Source organism: Crassostrea angulata, chromosome 1 (assembly GCF_025612915.1).
Source record: "Crassostrea angulata isolate pt1a10 chromosome 1, ASM2561291v2, whole genome shotgun sequence".
NCBI lineage: Eukaryota > Metazoa > Mollusca > Bivalvia > Ostreida > Ostreidae > Magallana > Magallana angulata.
Genome location: NC_069111.1, coordinates 57,118,794 through 57,131,240, shown reverse-complemented (window position 1 = coordinate 57,131,240; position 12,447 = coordinate 57,118,794). Strand labels below are relative to the sequence as shown.

The 12,447-nt window shown below is 37.6% G+C and overlaps 2 protein-coding genes across 2 annotated transcripts; both read right to left on the bottom strand.

Moving 5' to 3' along the window:
* Window positions 1-2,193: 2,193 nt before the first annotated feature.
* LOC128157984 (uncharacterized) lies at window positions 2,194-4,918 on the bottom strand. Its single transcript, XM_052820658.1, has one exon. The coding sequence runs from the start codon at window positions 3,884-3,886 to the stop codon at window positions 2,408-2,410; it is 1,479 nt and encodes a 492-aa protein (XP_052676618.1). The 5' UTR covers window positions 3,887-4,918; the 3' UTR covers window positions 2,194-2,407.
* A 9-nt stretch (window positions 4,919-4,927) lies between these two features.
* On the bottom strand, window positions 4,928-12,111 carry LOC128157995 (beta-lactamase domain-containing protein 2-like). Its single transcript, XM_052820667.1, has 8 exons — window positions 11,932-12,111; window positions 8,305-8,496; window positions 8,129-8,228; window positions 7,842-7,947; window positions 6,983-7,105; window positions 6,641-6,837; window positions 5,848-6,093; window positions 4,928-5,534 (listed from the first exon to the last, which is right to left on the bottom strand). Exons 1-8 carry the CDS (start codon window positions 12,075-12,077, stop codon window positions 5,334-5,336), a joined length of 1,311 nt encoding a protein of 436 aa, XP_052676627.1. The 5' UTR covers window positions 12,078-12,111; the 3' UTR covers window positions 4,928-5,333.
* Window positions 12,112-12,447: the final 336 nt, after the last annotated feature.

Sequence of the window (12,447 nt, the reverse complement as noted above, 5' to 3'; positions counted from 1 at the left end):
GATATGTTTTAGGATCTGTAAAACAGTACTGAATTTTAAAACCACTACAAATAAAATGTTTCTTTTGTAAAGTTACGTGTTATGTTTTATGGTTTTTGCAAATGTGGAGTTCGGGTTGAATTCAGTGATTAATTTGGGAACTCAATTACCAGAATATGATTTTTGATAGTAAAGTTTTTCAATAGCCGTTTGTTTCTGAGGCCCAATTATACTTGTATATGAACTCATATCTATTTCAAGAAAAATCGTGACCGTAAATTTTGGATGCTTGCGCAGACAGAGCAATGGGATTCGACTAAATCTTAAGAATCTACTGAAATATAGGGGCTTCATATTCAACGTCAAAAGCAAATATGTGCTCGCAAAAAATATTATGTACGATGCAAATAAATATTTTGAATCATTATTTTGTAACTTTTAAATTCAGCGTCTGTTTCAATAAAATATAATTGAGGAATGAAGGCATCATTCTTTGAGTATTATGAGGTGAAAATTTTGGTCGAGCGGGGTCAATTCCAATTAAGCCCGAAGGTTTATGATAAATTTGACCACACTCCGACCAAAATTATCATTTCATAATATTCAAAGAATGGTTCCTTATATCTTATATTTATATTATTTCCAATTTGTATATTAAAACAACATTTTATAACAACCAATTTGTATATTAAACAACCAATTTGTATATTAAAACAACATTTTATTTTTCATGTAGCACATGGTATGTATTACTACGCAGCGCAACCAATACCGTTTTCCCGTTATGCAATAAGACACGCCCATTTTCTGTCGCTCATCTTTTATGAAATTATTGGGTTATAGGGTTCAAATTTGATGTTATCACAGACAAATACGGTTGTAAGTATTCAACCAAAAAAGAGAACACTCCACAACTATGTACAAAAACCGTACATGTATTTAACCGACGTCCAATTCCTTGACCCCCCAAAAAAACCAAAAACAAAACGATATATGTGCGTCACACATCGTTACCGACTTCACAGATGATATGACGCATGGGATGAAATGCACTATAACATAGTATAAATACGTTATTTAATCATTGAATGACCTTATATAAGAAAAGTCCGCTATGTCTGTTTCAACGAGGTTACACCATATTTGTTTCACATTTGTGCACTTGATATAATGTAGGAAGTCAGACCATTACTAATGGTGGGGGGGGGGGGGGGCGCTCTCCCCCACTAATTTTATATTCGATATATTGTAAGAAGTCAGAGCGCTACTAATCTACTAATGAGGGGGGGGGGGGGGGGCTCTCCCCTCTAATTTTATATTCGATATATTGTAAGAAGTCAGGCCGCTACTATTGAGGGGGGGGGTCTCCCCTCTAGCTTTATATACGATATATTGTAAGAAGACAGGACGCTGCTATGGGGGGGGGGGGGGGGTGTGGGGGCTCTCCCCTCTAATTTTATATTCGATATATTGTAAGAAGTCAGGCCGCTACTATTGAGGGGGGGGGGGGGGGGCTCTCCCCTCTAGCTTTATGTACGATATACTGTAAGAAGTCAGGCCGCTGCTAATGGGGGGGGGGGGGGGGGGTGGGGTGGGGGCTCTCCCCTCAAACTTTATATAAATTTGGTGGTGTGATGATCCGAATACAAAACTAAATGTTGGTCCCTGAATAAATAGTATTAATAATACAGTGAGACTCTGGGTAGTGGCGTATGGCTCGGCAATTAAGGTTAGTGATCCTGTTAAAGGAAATAGAAAATCATGCGCGGATCTTAAGGAATCAAGTGTCCGGAAAATATATACTTATTTCATTCAAATGAAGAAATAGTGTGCATCTGATGCGATATTTGTTAAAAAAAATGAAATTGAAAATTTGTTTGATAATTTTTTTACGATTTGTACGCATATGGAAAACCACATTCTTTGAGTAAAATAGAAGAATTTTGAATTTATTATAAAACTGCATAGACAAAATCAAATGCAATAATAAATATAATTTGCAATTTTGTAAATTTTAATATTTTCTCCGGGGGTAGAGGGGGGGGGGGGGTGAAGTAAGATCATTATTTGTAACTGAGAATGCATCTTGTTATTTGTATATTTTAATACATTCATTAAAATATTACCCTTAATTCAGTCTGTTTATTCCAGAAAATATTCACTCTTATTCCTCACTTCCATAGATTTTTTCCTGTACTTGAAGAACTTGAGAAAAAAGCTTGCACGTGATTTTTATTCTAAAAGCGTCAACTTAGGAAATATTCTTTAACAATCTTACAAAGCTTATAAATATAAACAATTATAAATAAATATATTCTTTGGCATTGCAATAATATGAAAATTATGTCACTGCACATTCTTTTCATCGGGATTTGAACATAAACATTTGAAAGACATAAAGCAAAATATTAAATTCGTCTCCATCAATTCACCGCCGAGAGATACTCCTTTGCTTGCAATTCATACAGCTTTTAAACAAAAACACAACTTCGTATTTGAATTTAGGATCAAGAAATCCATAAACAATGGGGTTCGCCATATTGTTTATAAAATAGGATCTGAGGAGAAAGTTATAGCCCGTGAAAGCCCACGGAGACAGGTTCTCGAAGCCTGCGGGGTCCATAAACTCCAGGATCAGAAGCACCAGATGGGGGAGATAGCTAATAATATAAACCAGCGTTATCATAAATAACATTCCCGTAATTCTGACCGTCCGTTTTTGTCTTTTAGAAAGCGACTTCCCTGACAAGGAGCTCCGGAAGGACCGCTGACTTTGTTCTCGGCCTTCTTCGCTGTCCTCATCACTGATAGACATTGTCTGTCGTCTGTAAATGTCCAGAAACTTCTTTTTCTTTCGGCTCTCTCCCCTCACTGCGTTCCGAATCATCGGTGAGTTTGGGGATCTCGCCTGCGAATTCCGAGAGGCGCTGGAGTCTCTATCCTGTTGTTTGACGCCGGTGAAAATCGGCGTCGCTGCGTTCTCGTACTCCAACTTACATTCCGACATGCTCTCCGCGTTTCCTTTTTTGTAGGAGATGGTCTTCACTTTAATGGCGGATATACTGTCGTCCGTCTCCGACAGAATCTCGTTGGATGTTTCCGGATCGGACCCGCAAATACTGAAGGACCTGGCCTTTGCGACAGGCCTCTCCTTTCTGGTGGACCCGTTGTCTGAGCTGATGTTGGTTGCTCGCCGTCGGATCTTGCATCCAACTAGAGAATACAGCACGATCAGAGCCGTTGTTGTGGTTATAAACAGGAAAAAGAAAAACCCAAAATAAATATAAGACGTGGAAGACTCCTCGTATTCATCTTTAATGTAGCATTCCACTCCGGTAAAATTCGCGCCCTCGACTTCTATAGAGGCATTGCCGTACATAACGATGTGCGGGATGCTAAATACAATCGCCACAATCACCGAGGCAACACACGCCTTTTTAGTTCCAAGATCCGAGATCTGTTTTCCAAACGGTTTGCATATTTTTTGGTATCTGTCAATGGCGATTATAATCAAGATAATAGAAGAGGCTGTCACAGTAACTCCAAGTATATAGGACAGTCCTTTACAAGAGGCCTCGTCATAGTAGATGTAAGTATGGTACATGTCATAGATATGGTAAGGCATTCCTATCACACAAGCCACAAAGTCCAGCATTGCCAGGCAGAGAATAAAAGCGCGAGAACTGGAGCGTTTAAATCGGAATTCGTACACATATAACACAAGAAGATTGCCTACGATCCCGAGGACCATGAGAAGGGAGAGGAACGCGATGACGGGGGTGAGGAGGTGGGCCCGCTCATCATTCACCCTCTCCAGAATCTCTCTCTGGTTCTCGGTAAGAGACAGATTCAGGACCAACAAGCTCTGGGTCACCGGTGTAGGACCTTCAGTGGTGTTTTCTTCCATGGCGAGCAGGTAGCGATCGGTCAATTGATCACATTCCTCGGGGCGGGCGATTAATTGACATGTAATTATCACAGATACTCATAAAGCAAATGACGATAATATCAAAACTAAACAGGAAGGTACACAGGAAACACAAATAAGTCTGTTGCCAATGCTACTGTGGCCAGCCCAGGAAACACGCTAAAACGGATACCGGAAGAATAATACATCGTATAATACAACAAATAGGATTTCCATTGCCGATACGTCTGCAGTGAGATGAGGTAAACATACTCTTATCAAAACGTTTGAATGATGTCAATAATGTTATTCAAAGCACCGTCATAAACATTTCGTCTGGACCCGGAGAATACAACCAACGACAGACGTGTACATGACAATGTATGTCATGTTCACATTGTAACAATTCATGTCTTTAACCTTCAATGTGCATTCACGTGAAGAGCAAAGATAACCAGTAACTTTCTCCAATACCATTAAGAAGAACAAAAGTGAGCGTGTTATGTGTAAAGGTTTTTATCTCCAAAACGATCCAAACTCTTGACTAATATAAATGCGCTTCTTGTACATGGTATATTTATCTAAGTCGTACAGCTTCATTAAGTACAATTAAAGCCTCAGTTAGAGATTGCAGGGTCTGTTATGATAACAAGTCCCTGAACAATGTCCTAAACTAACGTAGGAAACGATTGACAGCTCTCATTACGAACGCACTGTCCGATATAAACGGACAGCAAAGCGGATACCGGAAGTCTAAATGCATCACGGGGCGATCACCGAACAATGAGCTACTTAACAGCCCATTCAGTTTTTGTATAATTACACTAAATAAATACAAGTATAAATGGCTGTCGATCTAATTCCGAGAAAGAGGACATCTTTATTTTATCAGATGTATGGGGCAATTGAACGACTCACACAAGCATCCACTTATCAATACAATAACTTTCTACTATGGGTGAATTTTAGAAAACTAATATAAAAAAGATGGAGTTCAAAAGTTTTTAATCTTTATTGACTTTCAAGTAGACTAGTTTCGAGTTCAAAAGTTTTTAATCTTTATTGACTTTCAAGTAGACTAGTTTCCGGTAAATAAAGTAGATAATGAGACAACATTGGGCTAATCCATACAATTTGCAAAAAATCTGCCAACAGGATATCCCTGAAATACATGTATTTACTATTTCACACATTAAGTACGAAAGTAAAAAAGGAAATCGATGATTGTTAGTAATGTTAATTATGTTGTAAAATATATCACTTATATATCAGAAAATAAGGGGTAAACCCATAGGAGATGAAAAAAAACCCACTCACAAACAGGATCTCCCTGAGAAAAAAAAATAAAATTTTTAGTAAAACAAAAAAAAAATTCACAAGGAAAAAACCCATAAGATTTAGGCATTGTGGATAGATTATTACGGAGTTCCCCTAGGTATGCCTTTGATTATGTCTTTGACTTCCGTTTGTTCCGGATGTGACGTTCCAGACACCGGTAGTAAGCGGCCCGGTACTGGAAGTTCTCCCGGTCACCCTTGACGCTGATGCTCTTCAACCGACCCGTGACGTAAGCCATGCCTGTCTTCAGGGTGGGGTCAGCAATGGCTGACTGACCCCCGGAGCCATCGTGTCCGAAAATAACGTTACCCTTGATAATGATAAAGATACAGAATAATAGTAGATCTTTCCTCTCCATCCGCTGTTTTCATAATTCGATTTTCCTGTGTAACATGCTATCATTTTTTTACGAGTACACTTTATAAGATAATAAAAAAAGTTTTCTAAACAAATGTTTTGAATTCAGTAACTTGTGTAATGAAATGGCTAGAATACTGCATATTGTTTGAATAGTGATATAAACATTTATTTTCGATACATTGCAATCATTAGCATAGATGTCACAATACATCAGCATAAAGTTTCATACATAATAATATAGAAAACCCCGTTATATTCCTTACCCGCTCGTCCGTCATCACCACAACACCGTAACCAAACGTCAGGTTGATGATTTTGTCCACGCTGTCTCCGCTGGTCAGGGGCTGTTTCAGCGTCTCTATGGCCTTCTGGGAGAGCAGCACTCCTTCTTTAGTTTTCCCGCCATTAGCTACGATCCCGTACAGCTTAGCCAGGTTCCTAGCGTTGCTATAACCATTCATGGAGGACTGGGGGATCCTGCTGTATTCAGGGGTGTTGAACGATAATTCCTACCAACAATAGGACTTGTCAGAGTTTGATAATAATCTCAGAGAACAATGTGTAATGTTCGATACAGAATTACGTTTGCCGTCTCTTAAACCTTCAATGACCAGTCATACTAACAGGACCATAAAACCAAATAATGCACAAAGTCCTTTGGTCAAAGCAAATCATGTAAGATACTAGATACATGTATTAAGGCAAAAAAAATTAAGGACAGAGTACGTCGCATATTGAATCATATCAATAACAAGAGGCCCAGGGACGACATCGCTTACCTGAACAATAATAGCTTGGTGACTTTTATAAAGACTCTATGCCGAAACCATTAACACTAGATCAAATATTATTAATTATTCAATGATTACATGCTATGCACCCAAACATAAATTGAAAATATTTTATATTTTAATTTCCTAGATTGTGATTAATGAGCATGTTAAAAATCTTAGAGTAACCTACTGCGCCTTCTTTTTACAAACATGTCTATTTCTATGATTTTTGATATATATTAACATATACTGACGGTAAATTGCCAGTTGTAAAATTATTTACCGACGGGAGTTGATCAGTTCCAGAGTAAGCCATCTTGGTCAGCAAGGAGCCGGAGAGCGCCAGGCTGCCCAGCAGTGTGATGGGTTCCATGTCAAGGTTAGCTATCACGTTCCACAGAGTCACGTACAGGGGGTTAGTCTCGTGCCGCGCGGCGCGGTAAAACAGCTGATTTGGCAGACCGTGATACATTTCTATACCTGTAAAGACAAATAAACGCCAACTCTAGAACAACTTACTGATTCACATGTTATGTAAATTCACACAATAAAAAACGTGATATTGCCATTATTTCAAATTTGATTGACTAGATTATGAAATCCCCATCTTCAAATTTCATAATACCAAATTTATCGCCTATTTCTTCTTTGAAAATCTGGTCCACCCGTCTGTGTTTTGGATCCGCCTTTGTCAAAAGAGAATCTACGTACAGACCAAACGTAATACCATGGTAGGCGTATCCACTACCTAAAACAAAGTGAATTACAAACATACCGTTAAAGATAATGCCGTGGTAGGCATATCAAGTACCTAAAACAAAGAGAGTTTGCAAACATACCATTAGAACCATTTGAACAAGACCTTGGACTTTCAGTAGGGCGTAGCTATCTATTTCTTGCACCAAAACAAGTTAAAAATGACGCGGTTTTAAGCGAAATATGCATCGATTGCGTAGTATTAGCTCAAAAGCCAGACGAGTCTTGTTGATTTCAAAGTGACATGCCTGAGTGGCCAGCATGAAATGGACATGCCTACGTCATAGTGCTGTTTGACACAACTACCAAATGTCCAAGCTCTTGTTAAAATGGTTCCAAATATCACGCCGTGGTAGCCATTATTTAAATACAGAGTCTACAAACATAACTAACTTGATGAAATGGATCGCGTAGACAGTACCCAAAACAGAACTAACAGTTAACAGGCGCAACGTAATTGTATAGTTACTGTAGCTAGAAAAACATTACGTACAACCAAACATCATGATAGAAATAGCTACTACTTATTGCAATTGCTCATGAAAATATTACTCTGAACTGAAAAATACATGACCCTTTCGCTTCATTTGTATCGTAATATCGAAATGCAATAAACATAAACAAGTTGTCATTCTCAAATATGATGCAGAAGTTTTTTTCTTCTTCATATTATATTTTTCATTCAAAATTTTATAAATTGGTAAAATGAGCCTATTCATCTGACTCACCTGGGGGTACATACGGCCTTTGTTTTTCTAGAAACTCATAAACCTTTTCTGGTTTCTCCTCTATCCATTCCATAGGTATAGTTCCATTTGTAATAAAAAGACCTCCCTATTGATAAAAGCACATTTTTACAATCTGCGCGAATAAACATTGTGTTAATGGTTTAGTATTCAATTTGTTGTGAACTTGTTCAAATGTTTCAAATGACTGCACGTTTCCATTACAGCTAAGTTATATTTCTACATACAAGGCTTCAGTCAAGAACTATATTCCTCCGCGTGTGATTTACCTGATGACTCAGTAATAGCGCCACAGTGATGTTGTCTTTACCGTTCTGTGCGAACTCAGGCCAATAATGTGAGACCGGTTTACTGTAATCCAACCACCCCCTGTAACAAGGCGGGAAAACATTACCAAAACGGACGGACAGATAGATAGATAGACAAGCGGTTATTTCTTATTTACCTGTCAACAAAGAGCGCAGCCAACAAAGCGGTGACTCCTTTTGTGGTGGAGAAGATGATAGACAGGGTATCCTCAGCCCAGGGTCGCCTGGTAGCCACATCGGCGAACCCTCCCCAGATGTCAACCACCGGCTCACCCTCGTAAAAGGCTGCGAAAGACGAGCCCACCTCCACTCCTTTCTCCAAATTGGCTCTATTCATCAGAGATTCAAAGCATTCTATAGTCATCAGGTGTGGAAATTAAACATTTTTTTAAAAAAAAATCGTACACAAATAAATTTAAAGGTTGGTAAGGGATATGATAGATAATTGAAATAGTATCGTCATGTATTCGTGTGCAAAACGGGGAGATCATATATTCCCCGCTTTGCAAAAGACACCACGTGGCGATGCAATAGTACACATTATTACGATATATTAGGTGAACATATACATGCACATGTACTATATGTTTAAAGAATTACAGTAATGTTACGATCTCTCCCTTTCAAATGCATTCTATAGTATAGATACAATAGTTTGTATTAAAAGAATATGGGGGAATAAGCCGAGGCAAAAACCACATAGGTTAATTAAAAAAAATATTTTATTTCTAGCAAATTTCACTTTCGTTACATTTATTAAACATATGTGATCATATACATGTACATTCAGTGCTGCCATAACCCACAAAAAGTAACTTCACTTTAAATTGATATTAAGACAACAAAATAGTGATATGCTAATTTGGCAACAAAATGATATAGAAATCGGATGTTCAAATTATATTTTTTCATGGAGTGGGTCATCGTACCATTTTTTAAAGAGCGAATATTGTTAACACATATTAACGTCTATCTTTTTCAATTTTCCAAAAAAATGGTATGAAAACCCTCTCTATGGTAAAAAGTAAGTTTTCTTTTTTAATTTTTAAGATTGGTCTTTAAATGACTAAGTCCAGTCGTTTGCGTAAAACTGATAACAATAAAAACAGCTATATTATAGCATCTAAACAAGCGAGTCGGTGGTGTAGTGGTAAGGGAGGAGTTCTTTAAACAATTGTAACTATAGAAGTGGGTGTTCGAATCGTACGCATTATGGGTTTTTTGTTTTTGGTTTATCTTTTTGTTTACATTGTTAGAATGTAATTTTCTTTTTTTTACTTAATAATATACATTGTTAAAATGTAATTTTCCTTTTTTTTTTAATAATAAAAATTTGCTTATAATAACTTTAAATATTTGATATGCGATTTCTACTACTTTTATTACTGTAATTATAAAATGTATGTTATTCTCTTTGAGATTGCACGATTTCATATTGTAAACAAATGGTTGTTGTGCATGCAAGAAATGGCAAGATAAAACGTTCCATCTTTTAATCCTTGAGAGTCTTGTTAACACAACAGGGACATACGCTGGACAAAAGCATGTAATTGTGCACAAAATGCAGAATACAAGCTAAGTCAAATGTACAGTATGCGCCTAAAGAAAATTCAACGATTAACTAGGCTAGGCATGTATTTCACTTCCAATTGTATCGGCAGGAAAATCACATTTGTTTTGTTGTGAAAGAAAAAGCATAGTAGTTCTACCAAAAGACACAAATGTCATGTTGTAAATTTTGAATTTACCGGGTGGCAGTAAATACAAAATAGTTGTCTTGTTGTAAATTTTGAATTTACTGCCACCCGGTAAATTCAAAATTTACAACATGACCCAAAGACCACTTGGACCAAAGACCAACACAAAGTTTGACCAGTGACTTATAACAAGCTTGTTATACGTTACTGGTTTGACTATCGCTGTCTTCCGTGTGGTAAAGATCAACCGGGGGGGGGGGGGGGGGGGGGGGCTAAGGGGGAGTTAGCCCCTCCCCCCACTTTTTGCAAATTTATACATAGCAAAGACGTTTTTTTTGGCTTGTCAAGATTTTTTATAAGTCTAGCCCCCCCCCCCCCCCCCCCCCACTTTCAATTTGCTTCCGATGCCACTGTATATTTCTTTTGAAAATACTTGTTTCGAATACCTACAAAAGGAGTTAATTAAATTCTTTCTGTCTCCGAAGCGGAAAAATCGACTCCCCCATACTCTTTGTCGACTCCCCTGCGTTAGGGGTTGTAAACGATGACTGAGGTAAATTAGTAAATTAAATATTGTTAGAAAGTAATCAACATCTTTAAATGAGTATTTGATTGTTATTGTAAAGAAGATGGGTGGATAAAACGTGTAAAATGCCCATACGCGGTCGGACAGGCTACTGAAAAATTAAAGTATCAATAAATCTGATGGGTTTTAAATCATTGAAAACAATATATATTTAACAAATCATTGATTTTTAACCTATAGGTCTGTTCACTACTTGGAATATGTTGACTCAAACAGGCGTGCACGTATCAAAACCTGCAAATACTGTCGTTTTTTAGAACTTCAGGGCATTTTCTTGTATAGAGTGGGTCTGTGCTCCATATTTTTCTCATAGTCTAATTAAGGTCTATTGGAAAACAAACCGATTTCAATCAACAAAAACGTGGAGAGATGACCCACTCTACATTAAAAATATCATTTTGTATCCCAACAATTGAACATTTTGAAAAAATAATACAAGTCCGGTAGTTCGTGGCCTTAGTCACACATAATATTTAAAAGGCCCTATTGGTTGTATCTGAAATGGCTCAGTGGTTAGAGCACCTGGCATAAGCTAACATTATGTATCTAGGGTTTTTATGTTACGGGTTCGATACCACCAACATTTTCGACAATATTTTTTTTTCTTATTTTTTGTTAAATACATTAAAAACTGACTATAGTTAGAAATTTTGCTTTTTGAAAGATTTAGTATAATACATTTAAATAGATTTAATTGGGGGAAAATAAATTCAAAATTGTATTTCACTACTAAACCGAATGGGCATTTGCGCCATCTTATTCCCCCATCTTCTTTGCCAGTTTAAAGTATATGTAAATACTACAAAATTTAAGCACAGTTACGCCTTTCAATTGCCCCTTTCTCGCATTTTTGGACATTTTCATTTGGACAATACTGTCCACCGTTTCAATGCCCAGTTAACTCGTACGTTTATTACTTTTTATAAGACGTATGAGAGGTTCGTGGGCATTTGCAACGGCTTATTCCCCCAGATTCTTCTTCAGTTTTGATTTTGTTATTTTTTTTTTATATGTGGGTTGTTTTTTACACGAAATGAATTGTGCACGTTCCAATATTCAAGTAATCATAAAGAAAACACTGGAGCTTATAACAAAAATACCCCCCCCCCCCCAAAAAAAAGCCAAAACACACAAAAAAAAACCACATCAAAAATCACCTTGTGCAAACTGTCCTAGAATCAATAACACTGTTCTAAATAATGACCCCATTTTTAAATCATGCTTTACATACAAATGTTTGTTTGCGCAGGAAAACATGTGGATTCCGGTTTGAAAGAAGGGACACAATGTAATACACACAGTTAATGTCTAGAACATTCTATGATGCTGCATAAAATCTATCAAATATTTCATTAAAAATGTTACTCTGTGTAATTGCCGCTGCATATACCTGTATAAACGAAGTACTATACCATATATATACTTCATGTACAAGCCTGACGGTACACCGGTGATAGATTCTGGCGGTCGTCGTTACTTACCTGTAGAGGTCAGCCACTTCCTGGAAGTCTGGGTGGACCCTGCCGTTATACAGCACGGGGAGGGGGGTCTGTAGGTAGGCTTTGTACAGGTACACCAGTACAGCCGCCGCCAGGACCAACACACTGACTCTTCTCACGCCGCTCATTGTTGAACGAGTTGTCTCTCTTTGTCATCACTAGTCTGACGACAAAGCTATGCACTGTGTGTGCGCAATACGTAGAAATTTTACTGACAATATATCAAATATATCAAATATGTGTGCGTGCGGGGGAGGAGGTTATGTCAAGTTAGGGTGACATTTTAAATCGGCTCAACATATTAAATACACGTGGATAAATGATCAGGCAAGTAGCAACCTTTTTGAAAGTGTAAGGGGGGGGGGGGGGGGGCAGACTTATCCAAAAAGTCAAAAAAATCAAGTTCTCAAATCGTGTAAATAATAATCCAGGGAGGGTTGAAGGGCGCATACTAACATACTTACTATAACTTTCACTGTTAATTTTCTGATTTACACT

Excerpts from the sequence above, each read along its gene's own strand:
- LOC128157995 (XM_052820667.1), bottom strand. The coding sequence starts at position 12,077 with ATGAGCGGCGTGAGAAGAGTCAGTGTGTTGGTCCTGGCGGCGGCTGTA. Across the intron at positions 8,497-11,931 it reads GAAGTGGCTGACCTCTACAG|AGCCAATTTGGAGAAAGGAG; the intron begins GTAAGTAACGAC and ends TCTGATGAATAG. Across the intron at positions 8,229-8,304 it reads GCTGCGCTCTTTGTTGACAG|GGGGTGGTTGGATTACAGTA; the intron begins GTAAATAAGAAA and ends GCCTTGTTACAG.
- LOC128157984 (XM_052820658.1), bottom strand. The coding sequence starts at position 3,886 with ATGGAAGAAAACACCACTGAAGGTCCTACACCGGTGACCCAGAGCTTG.